General features: G+C 38.4%; 1 protein-coding gene and 1 long non-coding RNA gene across 2 annotated transcripts in view; one reads left to right on the forward strand and one right to left on the reverse strand.

Annotated features, from left to right (window-relative positions):
- Nucleotides 1-1,660: 1,660 nt before the first annotated feature.
- The window catches only part of LOC148222843 (uncharacterized), a 52,339-nt gene continuing 34,478 nt past the window's right edge, over nt 1,661-19,521 (forward strand). Inside the window, exon 1 of the long non-coding RNA XR_015805492.1 lies at nt 1,661-1,800. This is a non-coding gene — a long non-coding RNA (uncharacterized LOC148222843). The remainder of the gene's footprint in view (nt 1,801-19,521) is intronic.
- The window catches only part of NR5A2 (nuclear receptor subfamily 5 group A member 2), an 88,536-nt gene continuing 75,187 nt past the window's right edge, over nt 6,173-19,521 (reverse strand). Inside the window, exon 8 of the mRNA XM_014885608.2 lies at nt 6,173-9,413. Coding sequence (XP_014741094.1) covers nt 9,166-9,413 — 248 coding nt within the window. The 3' untranslated portion in view covers nt 6,173-9,165. The remainder of the gene's footprint in view (nt 9,414-19,521) is intronic.

The raw sequence follows: 19,521 nt of genomic DNA on the forward strand, positions 1-19,521 counted from the left end.
ATGTCAGAAACAGGAATTCAGAGACTTTGAAAAACCTTTGAAGACTGTTACAGCTGTAATTGGTGTGTTTTGTCTTGGGTGGAGAATTTGAAAGGTTTATTTACAGAATGTACACTCTTAAGGGCAGGAACTGTTACTCATCCGTGTTTGGAAAGCAGCACCAACACAGTCTGGATAACAATGATACTACAGAAGGTTAAAAGAACAATTAAAGAGTGGAAATAATGACCTAAGGGAGGAACACTTAACTTAGCATGTCGACGACTGCACACCGTGTGTTTGGGGAAATCCAAGGCAAGAGAGACTGAGAGAGTTGTCAGAGAGACTGATACTCTCAGAAGAAATATTTCAACTCTCAGTTGAAATCTATGCTTACATTTCATAGGAATGATATCAAATAACTTGAAGAAAAATCCTTTGAAATGGAGAGAGGGAATTTCTCCACATTTGTGTTTTCTCCTAGGAGAGCTTGCCTTGTTTTCTGGTTCTTTCCTTTCTGAGTACCTTGGGACAGGGGGAGTGAGTCAATAAAAGAGCATCTCCAAAGCCACGCTTTATTGTGTGCAGGGAGATGCACACAAAAACTGCTGGGAAAATCCAGCTTCCCAAGGCTGCTCTTCTAGAGCCAGCCAGCCTCCCTCCAGGTGGATACACCAGAGGTGTCACATCCTGACACCACTTAGCAGCTATTTTTTGTGTTTGTTGCAGGTTTGAAATGCTACTGAGACAGTTGTGTTTCTGGAACAGTGCAGGTCAGCCTTGGATGTGTCCTACAGGTGGGAGGATCAAGGCAATGTGTGCTGGGCATTTTCAGGGATTACAGACGAGTTTGTGACTGAAGGGAATGATGAATTCCTGGGTTGTGTGCTCTGGATCTCCAGAAAACAACTCTCATGCAAGCTGAATTACATACCTGCACTTCAATACCTCATGAATGACAAACCTATTGAAACAGAATAAAATTTTATATATATATATAATCATAATTTTAAGCATACAGAATCATAACAATGATAGCAATGAAAAATAAGAATAATAATTTTTAAAAGGGAGAGAATTTTTGCTCTTTTGTCCATCTTCTGGAACACATCAATTATGTCTGTATATACACTTTTTTCTAAAATAGTTCATTAAACTACAAACAAATTATCATTTTCTTCCTGGCTACATTGGTTTATATTGTATTACTCACAGCTTTCATAAGAAGGCATTAAAAAAAGCAGAACAAGTATAAAGTAACTACCAGGAAGAAAACAGAGTTTTTCTTTTGTTCTTGGCCTCAATTTTATCACCTTGAAGTGATCACTTCCTTTCTGGAGCTTTTTTCTTGTTTTGTGTATATTATTTCTGTGTGTAGTTGGCTGCATGAAATAAACCTTCTAACAGAGCCAAAATGTAAATTAAAAATAATTTGGTGAGGAGTGAAGCTCACAGCATCAGTGAAGTGATCATTTAATACATCAATTATAGTCTAAATATCTGAAAATACCTGTTATTAAAATTCTGTTATTTTCTTCACAGCTCCCACAGGCAATAAACAAACAGAGATTCAGTGTTTTTAATTACTTCCAAGTATATAAATGGGGAAACACAGTCCTGGAGCTGCAGATAATCTCCCTAAATCTCCCTCTTGTCTGTGTTTCCAGGCTCGCAGTGCTGACACTAACGTGTTGTGCTGTTGCATGGGCTCTGCAGTGTTTGTCCAGTGAGTGCCCCTCTTGTCTCCTTGGAGTTGCTGCTCCATCCTGAACAAATGGTGCTGCTCTGCAGGATTCTGTTCTCAGGACTCTGGCACACCAGGTGAGGTACCAGCCAGCTTTTCTGACAGCAAGGAAAAGTGTCTTGAATGTGTCACTACAGAAAGTACAGTGGGTTTTCTTTTTTAATTTTTTTTTTCTCTGCCAGATGCCCAAGGGGCAAAGTTGGGTCAAAGTTTGATAAATAATAATTTAAAAACCCCTAAAACAAAAAACCCTAACAAACCCAAAAAACCTCAACAAAAAAGCAAAGTTTTATTCCCCTTCTCTCTTTTTGCCAATGGCTATTTTCTTGGTTATGTTGAATATTGCTAAGCATATTGTTAGTGAAAAAAAGGCTGTCTTCAAATAATTTAATCCTAGCACAGATGCCACTGCTCTGTTTAGATTCGTCTATTAATATTTCTGTGCAGTTCTTTAACGAAAATTCTGGGATGTTTCCTCTTTCCTCTCTGAAAACAATGTTTGGTAAGGACTGTAGATTGTTTAGGTCTGTGGAACTGGTCATTGTAAGCCAAGACACAGAGGGCTGATTGGTGACCTTGTCTTGCTTTTGGCTGGAGCTTCTTCAGCTTGGTGTGACCAGGCCCAGCAGTTGCTTTCCTGTTTTGACATTGGTGGTCACTTTGCTGCTTCAGACATGTAGACAATATTATGTCCTTGACTTCCCCCACTCCTCCACGTATAAAATACTCTCCTGAAAATCCTGATATGTTGGTAAGGTTTACTTTTGAGTTTTGATTTTGATACAAAGAAAAGAAAAATTAAAGTAGAAATGAGGCAGAGGGAGCCTGAGGGGTACAAAAGGAGTGGGAATGCAATAGAAGGGTCCTGTAAAGAACGAGGGCTCTCCCTGGGAGGGTGTGGGGAACATCAGCTGGGTTTTCAGTAACACAAGTGAGCAGGGGAGGGACACTGACATTGACACAAAGAAAGAAACAAAACTTGTGAGATGTGTCCCAGCCCCACCTTCTCAGGTTCAGCACCACTGAGCTTCAGTATCTGAGGTTCTGTATGGAAAACATGCAGGACTTGGGGGGAGATTGCAACTGCAAATCCAGGCATTGTGGGACTCATAGGAAAGTGATCTTAGGAAGAGTAGAACATTGTTGTGAAACACTTGAATTGAATTTGAGAAACAATTTGACACAGTTTGCTAGACAGCTGTAGTGTTGGATTCTAAATAAAAGCATACTCCAATAATAAGCTTCTGTTTTCACAGCATGAGTTGAAAGAATTGATTAAATAAATTCAGTCAATTATTCCATGTCATGTTTTTTAGCTGAAATTTATATACAGTAAAAAATAAAACAAAGTTTATTAAATGAAAGTTAAAACCAATATGGCTTACTGTGGCAGATCCCTAAAATACATACATGATAATTTCTTCAGGCCTTGTTAATACGTCAAAACAATTATAATAATCCAGCATATTTTATTTGTTTTTTCTTTTAGATTAGAAGTAAATAAAGATTAAATATTTATGAAACATAAAGATCCTCGTATCCCCTCCATATCCATGTGCTTCCTTTTTTATTTTACTTTTGGAGCTATTCCTTCCCCATTATCTCTTTTGCTCTCTACTATAGTTTATGGACTGATCATAATAGACATTTACAATACTCTGTATTTTTTACTGTTGAGTTCAAACATAGGCAGTCCTACAGACCTTCTCTTAATGTACAGTTGTAGTGTGCTGGTTGGTATAGGAAGCAGAGCTCTTTGCAGAACTTCCCTTCTTTGATACGTGCTGATCAAGATCAGGTTGTAAGGAGCAGGACAGCTGTTATTATGTAGTGCAAAGTATAAACACCAGGCTATTGATTTGAAATGCCTGCCTCACTTCTCTGCTCTTCTGCACCAATACTCTTCTGCTTATATGAGTGGGAGAAACAGGAATCGAGTGTATGGCTGAAACTCAGTGTCCCTCAGGGAGCTGTGCCTCAGAAAATATTCTGTGTAGGAACAGCAGTACTGGATGTCTGAGAGTGCTTTAGGAATTCCCAGGGGTGGCATGTGGGGTGTGTGCACACGTCTGTAGACATGCCAGCAGCTACTGAATGGCCGTCAGCATTTTCTGTTGTACAAACAGGAGCTTGTTTGGGGTCTTTCCCACAAACACACTTTATTCCCTCTGCTGCAGAGTCCCTGTTTTGCTGGGTAATTGCAACTGACAGCCTGGATTGGTGCTCTCCAGCAAATGTTCAGCAGCATCAGTGGCAGGGTGATTGACGTGAGCACCACACAGGGAGGCTCTTGCTCTGTGAAGGCTCCGGTCTGCTTTAGCATGAAAAGCAGTCAGTGTTACTGGAAGCATTCTAACATGCTGCACCTCAGCCTGAGGGGCATTTCACCTATTTACACCCTGATCCTGAAGACGGGGAGGGCAAGATGTCAGTGGACACAATTGTGACCCCAGTGCTGTTTGTCTTGACCTCTGCTTTATTAGCAGCTAATGGTAAACCCTGCAGTCTTTGCTGAGGCAGGGCAGCAGTGGTCTAGGCCTCCATGAATACAGACAGCATCAGGAGCTTGTGCTTCAGCACCCTGCTTTTCCTCAAGTCTGAATTATCCCCTGGGGCACGCACAGGACGTTCACAGCAGTTAATGTAGGGCTTAGAGAAGTTAGAGTGAAATGGAAATGGGTAAGGACCTTCCTGGGGCAATGGTGAAAACTCACCTGGTATTGTGATCCAAGCCTGCATGCCAGACTTCAAAAGTGTCAGTAAAATAGAGAGCATTTTGCTATGTATTGGAGCAAACCCAAAGGTTTGCAAAGCGTGTTTGATGCAGAGAATTTACATCTTGTCCCACCAATGTGTGCCAAACCAGACTGTAACTATCAAGTAGCTTCTAGTGCTGCTGCCTTCTGCTGAGATCCACTGGCATCAGAGGAGACATCAGCCCTGTTCTCCATCTGAGGGTCAGGTCTCCTTTTACTTTTATCATTTAGGAAAAGTTTTTCTGTTGACAAGTTGCCTGTAGAATATGAGTATTTTCTACTCAAGTGCAACTGAATTTGCTTGACTGTCACAGAAGTATTGGGCTCATGCCAGTATCATAGTGTTATACAGCTCTAGAATCTGCCCCTAAAAGTTTATCTGCAACTTTCTTGGTTTGCTGTTAGCTTAATGCTGTTGGCCATTCCAAATTCTGACAGATGCAACTATATAGAATTTCTGTGGAAAAAAACAGCAACTCTGTTAGAGAAGGTAAAAATATTGTTAAAACTTTTGTGATGTATTTCGACTATGGGCTTCAATGTAGGGGTTAATAGAGTGTTATTCAGTATTCCAGGAAATTGTCAAGATCACCAAGTATTGTACTGACTTGACCTGTGTTACATTGAACTCACTCTTTCCATGTTTCCAATAAAAACATACAGCAGATTGTTCCAGAAGCAGTGTCAAACTCAGTTAAAAATAAATCCCCTCATATTTTAAACATGTAGTGTGTATACTAAATATATCACACCAAAATATATCTCTTGTAAGGAAAACTATCTAAAATATCAACCCTGAAATCTCCCCTGGGTCTTCTGCAAAACCATGGGTTTCAGTTATGACTCCTAAAAGTTAAAATAATTCTTCCTCATTTGTAAGTCACCAAATCCTCTGTTTTATTCTGCTTTTATTGCAACACTAAACCAGCTTTGTTTCATTCAAGTACAGGATTTGTAAATAACTAATTATAGCCCTGCTTTTTTTCCCTTGAAGCATTAACATTTGGCACCTGAGAGAACAGCCCCATTTCAACTACCAGACACTTCAGGGGAAGCACTGGACTCGGTCTCAAAACAGTAGGGTACAGCTGACAAGCTCTCTTGGACCACTTCACCTCCTGCTCTCAGAACAGCAGTCAATTGAGCCAGAGGGCAACTTTAGGAAAATATTTTACTCTAGTAGCAGTAACATCTGTCTCCTTGGCAGCCTGCACTGGCAGTTGTGTTGGAAGCTGTGGGTTTGCCCCTGGCCCTGCCATGTATTTACATTGCTGAGAGGTTATCCTGAGCTCTGCTGGATCCTGTTACCTGATTTTCTTTTGTTCTGTCATTTTCCCTCCTGATGCTTTGGCTGCTTAACTCTTTATGGGTACATGTAAAGTGAAAATTACATGTGCAGTATGGGATCAAAGGTATTAATTTGAAAGTATTAAGTGGCACTTTTCTTTCTGATTAGAGATCTAGCTTTTCTAAACTGTTTTATCTGTATTTATTTGGCTTCAGCCTAGGCAATGTCATCATTGCTGTCTGAGCTTTTGAAGGTGCTGTTCTCTACACTTGTGTCTTCGACTTGTATCAAATTCTCTTTGGTGTTCATATTTCTCCTGCATTTTTCTCTCCTCTTCTGAGTAACTGATTTTTGACTGGTGCTTCATTTCAGTGGAATGATGGTATTATAAAGACAATTATAAAGTAATCAGCACGGGCATATCAATATTTATTGAAATACTGAAAAAAAAATTCCATTGGTGATGAGAAACTCTGGCAAGAACTGACATGACAATATGTATTTCACTGATACAGTAAGAGAACTTCAACTTCAACAAGTAACTCACTGCACATTCTAAGAGTTGCATGGATTTAAATCCAAGGCAGCTGCAGAACATCTGTAATACAAATAGTCAGACTTTACAGATTGTCTGTTTACAAACACAGAACAACTATAATAAACCAGCCAAAGCCAAACCTTTTGAATTTTAGTCTGCTTTTACTAATATATCCTGTAATCAATAAGGCAGTCAGAAGAAAATGCTCGGTTACAAAGTAGTTAACAATTAACATGAGCGGATTTTTTTTTTTTTTTTTTTTTGTGATTTGTTTTGCTTTGTTCGTGTACTTCGGGCAATACGATGGGATTCTTGGAAGCCCGGGTGTGGGCAAATATATGTTCAGTTATCTGATACCATTTCCATTAACCTAAATTGTTCCTTTCTTCTACATTCTTATTCTAATTCTTCTGTCCTGTGTATGGATAATGGTAGTGTGATTAGCTTGCAATATTTTTTCAGCTTTTTCCTTAGTATTCAGTGAGGTTGACTGTAGCATTTCAACAGGAAAAAAAGGAGAAAATACAGAATGCAAACACTTTTATTAATGCTTTGCTTTTCTTTCAAAAAGGAAAGAATGACCACACTAATCTTGTTCGTGTATTTCACAGCCACCCGCACTTTAGTGTTAATTTCGTTTGTTTGAGGGAAAACGCTGGTATTTAAATAATGCTTCTGTCTGCCCTGGGGGATGCTGAGGGGCTGCGCTCGGTTTGCTCGAGGTCTGGAGCACAGTAGGTGTGTGCTGTGACACAAGACAGGCATGGAGGAGTTGCAGACACTTGGCTTTGCTGTGTTGGTACCCTATGCATGGACAGAATCTTAGAGCTGATTAATACAGGCAATTAAAATAGTGTGCTTCGTACTAATGCAGATGTAATAACTGATGTCTTTGGTATACAATGTATGAATGGTTGGACAAAAGTGAGAGAAATGCACCTTTTCAAGTTCACATGAAACAGAAAAAGTTATAACTCACATAATTTACAATAGATTTAAATAAACTACATTTAGGATTATGAAGATTTACAGACATTTAATCAAGTGAATGATTTTAATTTGTAAAGACCCTTCTGTATCCCTGAACTATGTTCCACTAAGTTGAAGACATGCTACAGTAAACACATATATTTGGCTTCTTCATTCTGGCTATATCTTATATAAAGATGAAACCAAAGAACAATAAATTAGCATCATAATTGTCTACAGTGAAAACTATCATATACAATATAAATAAACTATTCAAAAGCCAGCAATCTTCATGAAAAAAATTAAAGTATTAGGATTTTATACAGTTTCTACAAGTGATTGTGCAGCCAATAATCTCAAAAATTAAAGTCAAAATGAAATACCCCTATTGATTTTAGTGTCTCACGACATACAGTAATTAAGTACTGGTAAAATAATTACCAATTTAAAAGAAATAATAAGGAAATCACTGCTCTGCAATTTTATCACAGTTTTTTCCCCACAGGACCTAAAGAATGTAAACACTATGTTTTTGTTAATGTTAGAGATTAATACTTTATTTTGAAATGTATGTTGTTCTACACAGCGCAGTTCTGCGCAGTTACCTTTAAGGGTAATGAGATAAGGCAAGACTTATAAATGTGGCACTACATGTTAATACTGATATCTTCATTTGGACAGAGAGAGAAGTGTTTGTTCTTTTCTAATATTTGTTCTGCAGCAGACTTTGGCCTACATAGACACAGCAGTATCACTCTTCTTTCTTTGCGTAAAATAGGTGTATTACCTAACTTTAAAAACAGGAACTTTCATTAGATACTGCATTGAGTTGACATTTAGTTTGAGTTGCAATTTAGTTTCCAGATTACGGGAAATTTTAAAGATCGTGTCTTAATAAGCTCCATGGCATCACCCAGCTATACAATTTACTTGTCACTTCTTCTATCACAAAATCCTTTTAAAAAATTTATTTTTAGTTTTTTAACATCTCTATTTGATGTCCTAATTTCTGTTTTCTTGTCAAAGAAAGTGTTGCTTGGGATGGCTAAATTATCTCCATTTCTTTTATTTGGAAACAGCCATGAATATATAGTGGAGCCATCATTTAGCTGCTGCCCTGGTTGAATATGCAGTTGAATTGTCTAATTTACTTTGGAATTTTTTCCTTAGCTACTTAACTGATAAGAGCAGTAGAAGAGGGATACTGCCTGGTAGAACAACATGAACATGTGACAAAACAAACTCAGAACACAGTTAAGAATGCCAAGCTAACTGGATACCAGACTCTTGCTAGGAGTGGTTTGCAGGCAGGCCTGGCCTCTGAGGGTTTGGTGGCCACAGCACACAGCACGTGGCCTAGGCCAGCTCTCTCTTACAGCTTGTTCAATGGATGCCACATCATTTAAGCACAGCAGAAGTAGGTGTTGGGTCCTTGTAAGGATGACAGAAGATGCTGTAGATGCAGTTTTACATCTGTTGTAACTGTTTCACGAGTCCTTCTATGCAGTGAAGGAATTTAGTGCACACAAATTCCCCACCGTCTCAGCTCAATAATACAGATCAGTTTTTTTCACCTAGGTTTCTTCATGTTGGCAATCAGCAGAGTTAAATATACAACGATCATTCTGTCCTTTTTTCATGTTGACATTGGTGATGGTATCCACTTGGTAAGTTCACTCCAGTATAAAGTCCTATATAGATTCCTTTGGGGATGTGTAGCATATGATTCACAGTTTGCAATACAAATACCCTGATACATCACTTATTTACTATTAGTATTTGATTATTATACCATTTTGCAAAGTCTTAAAACCACGTTTTAATTAGTGTTGCTTGGAGCAGTTCAGAATAATTTCTTTTCCTTGAAAGCAGAAGCTCTAATGGGTATAATTTACGCTCTCTTTGCATGCAGCATCTCAATGAGAAGGTTATTACATGGCACATCCCCGTTCAGGTGTTTGTAGTAGAGGTATTCTTCAGCCTGCATACTGATGGCCCGGATTTCTGGTAGTCGCAGGAGAAGCTGCCCAAATTTGTCTGTTTGCTGTGGGTAATTACACATTGTGTAGTCCAGCAGAGCAGCATTCACTTGTTCCTGAACACCTTCCACAAGCTGGAAGTTCTCGAGATTTTTGACATCTGGATGATAATAAAAAAAAGAAAGGTAACAATTCAGTTGCATTTTAATTCCTGTTTATGAAGTCAGTGTTTCACTAAATGGATGTATTTTTTTTTTGCCTCCTGACAAAAGCATACTTTATAAGCTGCTGAATATTCAGTGAACCCTTTTGCCAACTTTCCTGGGAAAATGATCACAAAAGAGCTTTAGTGGAGTGTCTTGTTGAAATTCTGCATATACCTCAAATCAATTAGACACCAATGGAGTCTGAGCAAGGTCAGCTCTTTTCATAGCTAACAAAAGAAAGGTTGAGGATTCCTAAAGTAGAAGACCATAATATATTGCTAGCAAATGAGTCCCAAGAGGAAGCCCTATCTTTAACCTACTATGTTACACAATTCATATAATTCTGTATTAATTTTTCTGACCCAAGGTGAAATCTGTGTCCAGGGTATGATGTAGTTAATTCTAATAAAAAGTGACAGTGTTCTTGTTTCTGTTTGACATTTTCTAAATGATTCTGAAAGCCTTTGACTTGTCTAGCCTATGTTAATGAACCATCTGGTACACTCCAGTGACTGCCAAAATAATATTCCCTACTAGAAACTCTCTAAAATATATATTTCACTGACTAATGATCTTTATAAAATGAAATCATTGTCCTTTGGGTGGAATACTAGATAAGAATGGTGCCCTTTAACCTGCATATGGTTTCCGAAATCCAACACTGATTTTTTTTTTTTTCTGGTATTGGACAACGGGGCATTTACATCAGCACGGCAGGTACAGTTTGTTCACTCTGCCTCTGTTTGATTATCTTCTGTTCTTATACAGCAAGTTCAAGCTCTGGAAATGCTGGTCAGAGATAAATGCCAGTATATTATCTCCTCATTGTTTGCTCCCCTGTGTAAAAACCACTTGGATGGAATTATCTTTTAACATGTCTGGTGAATGCAGAAGTTATTCTAAAGCTTGCAAATTAGAGTACTGCTCTAATGCAGGAAGAGGGACTGATTAAAAAGCACTTGCTGGGAGAGCTTGTTTTGGTTGTGTTTGATCATTTTTACCATCAGTAGAGTACTGTAGCACTTTCTTGTAAGGCTAAAGGATAGTGCTACTAGGCACAACTATGCTGCTAATTCACTTTGTATAAAGAGAAATCTGTTCATCTGTGGATATTCTTGGAGCCCAGGAGATGGAGAATTTGGCAGAATTTGGTTCATTGTAAATGCCAGCCTTTGATTGTGGGGAAATGAGTGTTTTCCTTTGCAAAACAGGAACACACGTTGGTCACCCGATCCACCAGGAGCCTGGGAGGGAGGCTGTGTAAACCGGGTCTCACTGCAGCTTTTCCTAGAAGTGCTTTAAACAGAGCAAATACTGGCTCCTGCACATAACTTGGTGCTGGGACATGAGGGAAGTGGTTGGAGGAGGCAAACATTGTCTTTAGAGCAAGATGCCAAGGGTCCCGGTGGCAGCTGGTGGCAGCACACACAGCCTCCAGAGTCCGAGTTCCAGGCTTTGAGCAGGAGCCCCTCTGGGATGTGCTGGCTGCCAGCTGCTCCTTGGGTTCCCTCTTGCATGAACCAGGGCCAGTGTTTCCTGCTGGGGTTGTTATTGCCTGCCTCTTTCCTGGCCCAGTTTCACTGTGGAAATGAAGCGAGTGACTCCTGGATTTGTGCTGCTTGTTTGGGAACTGGGGACATAACATCCACCAGAATTTTGCTAGTTGACTTAAGGAACTCGCCAGTAATACTTAAATTGTGATGGCTGTCCAACAAGAATCATCTGAACTTTACATTATCCAAAGTGAAGAGGACTGGAAACTTCAAAGCTGCTATGCCTGGTCCCTTAGCTATTCAAACTCATTTATCCAAAGTCTTTTTGCCAGTGTCTCTGGAGATCTTTGGATAATCATGTTTTCCTGTATTACACTGGACATTTTCTCACACAAAATATAGCTGTTTATTATGTACCTACAGAAAACTCCCAAGGTATTTTGTAGCTAGTGTAACCTGGTTTAAAAATTGGGTATTCTAAGCATATTTTTATAAAGTTAAGAAAGAAACAGTATCAGCTATCACAATTAATTTAAATAGGTTGTTTCAGATGCAAAATATAATCATGAATGAATTGCTAGAACATAAAAACTCCCACAGAAAACAAGGCCTATGCTGGAGATTAAACTGTTAAACAGCAAGGTAAAATGTATGATGATTTCAGAATCAGTATTTGGAACTTTTTTTCCTCTGTAAAAATCACTTTAAAAGTCAGGAAGTTTTACAAACTGTTAGCTGATTCAAATCCCTTTAAATTCAAAGGACATCTTTCTGTTGCTCTCTGCTGTTTTGAGCCATACTGTATATGAGATTGTGCTGGCTTCTTGGAAAACCAGGTTCATTATTATTTTTACCCCTTGTTTAAAATGTTATCGCATGGATTATTATTTGTTGAAAAATCCCAAGATAAATTTTTACAGAGATTAAGAAGAAACAAAATCTGAGAAGTGCAAATTTTTAATATTTTTCTACAAAAGCAGTGAATTTAATGTGTTTTAGAGACACATATTCTTCTGTTTTTAGCTGTATTGATGCCATACTCCTAGTCAAGAGGAGGCATAATATTTTATGTATTATGTATTACCCCCCAAGCACAGGATCAGTGGCTTCTGGCAGTGGGTGCACCCCTCAGCTCTGTGGCCTCATCCAGTGCCATGGGCATTGCAAAAATGCAGGGGAAGGTCTGTGCTGTTTCCTTTCCTCATCTCAGTGGGCAGTTCCTTCAATACTCACATATAGAAAAATAAGCACTGCAGCCAAGATGTAAAAACAAGTCCAGTTGATACTAACAGTAAACAAAAAGTAGTTCTGGGCTCCTATGCCACATTCAGCTTGGGAAAATACTTTTAATGTCTTTCCTCTAAACAAATTCTTGCTATTTGTGGTGAGGCTCAGTGCTTGTAAGCAAGATGTTACTAGTTAACCAGTGAAAATATGTAGATTTTTCCTTGCTTTCTATACTGAACCAGAGAGAGTCCAAATAATCACAGTTTAGGACATCACTGCACAATTCATCTGTGTGTAGGTCTCTCCAGGACTGCAATTACAATCATAGGGACATAGAGGCAGCCTGATTTGGGGTGAGTCTCCATGAAGTGACCAAAATCTCTGAGTAAGACTTTTGATATGTGTTCTTGTCTCATACACATTAACAGTGAATGTTGCAGTAAATCAAAGGAGACAATCTGAACAAAGAGAAGTCAAAGGATGGGTGCTGAGAGCACTGTGTAGAGCTCCACTGTCATCTCTCGAGCTTTCCTGGGATATTTATATATCCTCAAAAATAGGTTTGCTGAACCTGTAATTGCAATAAAAATTATGGGTTTTTTTGAGAGAGAATCACGAACTCTATCTCTGCTAAAGATTAGTAAGAACAAAGGAAAACATGTGAATATTAAGTTGTTTCCAGTAACTTCAAGTTATGCAGGTAGAACAAGAAATGGTGCAGTTTTCACTGGTGGTACTTACTGTTGGTAGTGATACAAATGAGATTAAATAATAACTCTGGGGTTTAAGTAGATGGTTTTCCTATGAGTTTGGTTTTGTGCTTGGTATTTATTATGTAACTCTGGCTAAACAGATATAGTTTTACAAGTATTTCCTTTGGCTTAAGGAGTTAACTTGGTGAGACACCAAGCAATGCTGGTGTAAGTGCTGAAGGCAGTTGTGTACAACGAGCGTGAAATCTGCTACTGATGTGTACAGCACGACATCCCTTATGCTTTCACATAACTCCTCATTCCTGTTATTTTTTTTTTTAACTGGAATGTCTCTTATCCATCTTTACATCGGTTAGTAACAATTTCAAGTACACATGTTTAAGCTTAATGCAAGAAATCATTTTCTGAAGTTTAGATGCTTGTAAATTAAATGAGTAGGAGTAGGTCCCCCCCTCCCACCCACACACCCTTTAAATCCTAGCAGCTAGAAAAAGTGTTTTGTGTTGCTACAGTAAGTATCAGTCTCTTAGCTCTTCTACTTTATTCACTCAGGGACTAATTACCAACTTTTTACATGAAACAGCCTTACTGTGAGCTCACAGTGGGGCGCGCATCTTTTTCTATCCTCACTGAAAAGTAAACCCTTAGGTCTTCTGGAATATATTATATGTTTTACAAGAAATAGCGATTGCTTTTCTGTCAAACAAAGAATTTTTGTTCTCCATAGCTTACTTTTGACGATTAAGACAAAAACAGTATTATAGTGTGTCAGGATCTGCTCTGCAGTCACAGTAAAGATCTGCCAGTATTCCCAGATATCCCCTCCATTTTGATTATTTTCTACATCTGCCATAAAACCGTGTGTTAAGCTGAAACTGCATACAACATTCAGCCCAAGGAGAACACTTTTGCATATTTTCCCCCAAAATGGGTCTGGTCTTTAGAGGGGAAAAATATTTAGGTTTCAGATTTTCTCCCTCTCATATTCCAAACATGAAATACTGAAAATTTGGTGATGTACTAATCTATAGAGGGTTTCCTTTGGTCTGGGAATTTTGAAAAGAAAAATGAAACAGAATGAGAGATTTAACTTTGAAAAATAGTAATTCCTTCGAGCACTAAATATTTCCCAGGGAAAGTTGGTTAAATTTTACTGCTCATGTCTTTTATTCGATGCTGTTTCTACATGAAGCAGTGAAGAGGTGTGAGCACAGCTCAGCTGCCTCTCTGCGTTTTGCACCATTGCAAGGACAAAATAAGATTTTGGGCCTCTTCATGGGAAAGAAGATTTCTCCCTTTCACAAGGCTGCCTCCAGTCTCATGGATACTCCAGGCACTAGGGCTTGTTACCAGCCATGGACTGAGCTTCCTCACCCCGAGAGGGCTGATGAGCCCCATCATTTAAGGACTTTATTGAAACCCAATGCCTCTAACACTTAGCAGCTTTTTGGAACGACTGATTAGCTCATAGATAAATTGATATATCTTCCAAAATCTGCTGAGGGTGGTTTTGGCCAGGATGGCCTTCAGGCTTGCCCTCTGAGAGGTTTGCCTGGTTCTTTCCAGCCATGCTGCATGGCTTAAGAAGCAGCATTGTCTCTGCCTAGAAACATTCTGTTTTATCAGGAAAAGTGACAACATGCCTCCTCCCGTGGCTGGAGTTTTCATCAGGGGCTTCAGTATGGGTCAATTCCCATTTGAGCATGAAGATGGAATTTGTTAGTTCTGATGAAGGTTTTTACCCCAAAATAGTTCAAAGAAGGGGAATTAACCAGGACTGAGGTGATGTTACCAAACATCCCTCTATTTCAACAGTTTTGTACTATTTTTTTCTTACTTTCTGCTAGCCCTGCAAAATCTGTATGTTACAGGACTTAAAACACAGGTAGACTTTTGACACGTGCTAAAAATTTTTTTGAAGGCAAGTGTAGTAATGGTTGATAAAGTGCCAATCTCTGAAAATTCCCCACAATTCTCCTTCATTGAAACGAAGGGCAACAGCAGCAGTTCCATACAGCACATCTGTCATGAAGGCAGATGCATGCCATTCTATAGCTAAGCCTTCTTGACAGACAAAATGCTATAATGAAGGAAGATTTATGGTAAAGATAAGCTCCTTACTGCAAAATTCCCCTCAATTTTATTACAGCAGGACTGTGCTGAATATTATTCACTTAGAAGTCATGGGAAACAATTCTTGATAAATGTTTGTTAATCAGTGATAAGCTGCATATATTTAGCACTTTCCAAACCTTGAAAAATCTCAAGACTGTAAGAACAAAAAGCACTTTTCTTAAGACTCCCAAGTCCAAACTGAATGTGTAGAAAACTTTTCCTGTCTTTAGGATTCTTTTTTTGGCAATGGCTGAGCTGTCTGTAACAGTGCAACAGTCGATCTCTGACTATTTATTAGGGTCATAAAGTAATTTTCATTTTCAGTTGAACGTAACATCTGATAAAGGGCACATTGTTTTGAAAATCTTAATTAAATTCTTCTATAGCAGAATGTTTCATTCATGCCCAAGTACTGGGCAGGACTGGATATATTTTTAAAGTGAGAATAAGATAGTTATGAGAACAAGCTATAATTCTATTTTCACCCTATTTTACTCCCTCAATTTTCAATCTTGATGGACTTTTGGTTTCTTTCAGAACAACTCATACTCAACTAAAACATTTTCATATTGTTTTATAGTGGTAGGCTTTTTTCTAAAGCTAATTAAAATGTTGAAGCCTATTTTTCTGTTCTAAAAAGATCGTAAAATGATGGATTCTTACTGAGAAGCTCCTGATGTCTGTTTAAAACCGTGCTTATTGATTTTTGAATAATTTTATAATTGCTTTTGACACTGTTAGCTCTGCAGTGGGAAGAGAAACATGGGGAAATAAGGTGGATTCTTCTTGTGTGACTGTGGAAGTAGGTTACTACATTTCAGTTGTAGCTTTTCTTATAGTCCCAGTAAAGACAAAGGGCAAAGCTTAACTTGATTTCTTGAATCTTTATGACTGGTGTAATTACTGAGTCATCACTCAGGAAAATAAAACAGCTTGACTTTCAGCAGCTCAGGCTGCATTTACTCTCTTGGAAGTTAAACAAACAAACAAAATCTCCACTCACTTGTCCTGACACCCCAGGAACCAACATCCTTATTGCTTGCACATGAGGCATACGTGATATGGTGGTCATTGAAACCCAATAAAACGAGATCCTGCCAAGCCTCTGATGGAAGAGTTCCTCACAGATCCTGTCCCAAAGTCCACAGCCAGCTACACCCTTAAACACAAAGTCCAGCATTTCTCAGTGCAGCCTGGGAGGGAAAAATACATCCAGGTACAGCCACAAAGGCAGGGGTGGTAGATCCACAGAGCCAGGGGTGTGGGGAGCCAGTGGGGAGGAAACTGTGGCCCAGCCCAGAAGATGTGGGCACAGACCACAGCCCCAAGCAGTGGTTCCACTGCTGGCTCTTCACCTTTGCCATGCTTAAACTCCATGACCACCTCGCTTTCTGTCACTTCCTAAAGCTCCCTCCCTGCCTGCAGTTCTGCCCTGCTGAAGCGCCAGCCTGGTGCCTGCCCTGTGGGTCAGAAGTGAAATTTGTTGCTTGTCTCTTGCTCATCTGGGGCTGAGGGCAGCCCATCCACGGCCCAAAGGTTTCTTCTGTAGGTATTTTAATCCATGCTTAAGCACTGATAGGATTATGTTCCACATAAAAGAATAGTTGCTGCTTTCTTTGAAGATATGACAGAGGAACAGGAGTTTGGAGAGCAGTTGCTCTGTTGTGTCCTCAAGGAAATTCCCCAAACAACTGCAGTCTCTCACCATGCCAAAGGCTGGTCTCTGTTACTGCTTGCTGCAGGCAGTTCTCAGTGCGAGTGTGCTCCAGTCTTCACATTGAAGCTCTGCTGGTGCACTGAGAACATTAACCCGATGTGATTAAACCCAAATTTACTGCCTGCCTTTGTAGGCAGGTGGAAAGGGAACCTGCTGGCCTGATGTGACTTTCTGGTTCCTGCTTCTAGACTTGTTTGTGTATTTGATCTTGTGACCACTTAAGGTAAATGACAGATCAATCCTAGAAAAAAATGTCTCAATCTAAGTCTCTCTTTTCTAGGAAAAAAATGTGTAATCACTGTCTTGTGGAGGCATGGTCATATTTGTATCCAAGCACACATTGGTAAAGTAGGGCAGAAATGATTTAGTGAAGGTCTCACAGATAAACCAAGAAAGAAAGTGAGTCAAAATTCATTTTTTTCTGAACTCCCCACCCTAGGGTCATATTATATGTAAGGGCTATAAATCTCTGTCTGAATATTCAGTTAGAACGAGCATTGATAACAAAACTACTGTGCTAATTATCATGCTATCACCAAGCTTTTATATATTTTATATATATATATATATATATATATATATATATATATATATATACATATGCTTACATGCAGGCAAATCTACAGCCAGAGCAGTAGTATAACAGTATCAAATTTCATAAAAGCAGAAATTAAGCTTCTGATAGGTTAAAAAATGGAACTAAATAGGAAATTTATTAAACAAAAGAGTTTCCCCAGCTAATTTTTGCAACATCATTTTAATCTTCAGCAGCACACAGAGTTGTTGGTATTTTAAGGGAATTATCTGTCAATGCCTGCAATTTGTAGGGTGTGAATAGTTTAAGATGTCATAAATATTTATGAAGTTCCTGAGAATGGTGATAGGACATCATACAAAGTCCTTGAAGTTACAACTGAGGCAGAAAGGGTGTTATATGCAAATTGCAATAATAGTGTGGTATAGTTTTAAAAGGAGCAAAAAACTATTTATTATTTAGGTGAGAAGAAGCTGAATATTTAGAAGAGAAGGAATGAAAATTTTTGAGAGATTTGCTTTTACCTTGAAAAATTTTGCTCTGCTTTTGCCTACTTTGTAACTTTTCTGAATTTACCTTTAATTTGAATTTTGAATTTGCCTTTATTTTTCTCATGAGAGGTTTGCACATTATCTATCCTTTCCCTTTCTATCCCTCTCTTGCTACTCAAGTACTGTTTAAAGTAGGAATAATGGAACAGATTAATCTCAGAGGTATTTCTACTGCTGCCACTGGAACTTGACCAAGGGGTGATACCATCCAAAAAGAAGAAATACAAATATTTTCTGGAAAAATATAGGATATAAATCTCTACTGAAGTTAAAACATAGAAATACAGCTGCCACTGAAACTCTTTTGAGTATCAGGCTCTATCCTTTTCTAAAGCCCATCTGTCTCTGCAGAGAATAAAAAATGCATGATCATAAAAAGCAGTACTCCTTAGGGGAAAGATCTCACTGTACCAATCTTGTAGTCACTTCACAAAACAGTTTTTAATCCCAAATTTGCATTTGATTTTCAGTCAGGAACTTTTGTGGTTTTTGCAAAGTTTTCTTATTCCATTAGAATAAGATATGAGGTACAGTTTGTTCAGGTGGCAAGTCCAGACTATGAATAAACCAACGTTATCATATGAAAGAGAATTAAACAGGCAGATCCAAGTGGGGATATATTAAGCCAAATTTAAGCTCCAGTAGTTGAATTTAGCCTGTACTAGATGTCTGGTTTGCCTCAGGATATATTCAGCTTTCCAGCTAATCGACTGAGGAAAACTGCCTCAGGTATGATAAAATTTACAAGAGAGCTCAGTCGAATAGCTCTTGTTATAAATACTAGCTTAAAGGCATTCTTCTGGTCTTTGGGATCAGAACTGTATTTGCATTTAATTATTATATTTCAAACTTTTTCCACTTTCTTAAAAATATTAGACCAGCCAGTTTGGATTATATCATTACAGTGCTTTTCAGATAATGGTTGAACTTCATCCCAGATTTTTATTACTGGGTGAATATTGTTTGGCTTTATTCTTTTGTTTAGATCCAAATTCCCACAGGAGCAAAAATTATTATAATATATTCTCATTGAGAGAAGGAGAATTAAGCAAAGGTGTTTTAGTGATGTGCCTATGTAAGAGGTATAGCACTCTACTATGATTTTCTGTCAACATAATTGACAAATAATTCAGAGTTTTAAGCCTCTTGCACTATTTTCAGACAAGGCTTAGTGTGAGAACTAATTGTCTTTTAATCATTGATTTCAAATACCTGTTTTTACCCTTTCCTGAGACTTTTCAAGATGTGATTTTACTGGTTCTAGTGTCAATATTTGCACTAACAGTTTGGAGGGTTTTTTCACTGAACCAAGTTGCATCAGTGGAAGCTGATTCTAGTTTAGAAAGAACATGAAAAAGACAATCATCTCTGCCTGTGTAAGATATGAGAAGTGGAAATCAATAACAGAACTATTCTCTTATGTAATTATCCTGGAATAGCATAAAATGAAATGCTTTCATTTATTTGCTCAGTACTGAAAGCACTACAGTAAAAACAAATACATGATACCTGTTATCCAAACATTTGAATTCTACTACTTGGGCAGTTTCAGTTATGTTCTATGTAAATGTAGCTGCAGACAGCTCACAAGACATTGATGGTACACTGAAGCTGATGCTGTTTCAATCCTCTCTTAAATTAACACTGACAAAAAGCCATGCTGGGTTTTGATGAAAAGAGCCAACAAGTTTGGTAACATCACATACAGAAG

Source organism: Sturnus vulgaris, chromosome 9, assembly GCF_052056855.1.
Source record: "Sturnus vulgaris isolate bStuVul1 chromosome 9, bStuVul1.hap1, whole genome shotgun sequence".
NCBI lineage: Eukaryota > Metazoa > Chordata > Aves > Passeriformes > Sturnidae > Sturnus > Sturnus vulgaris.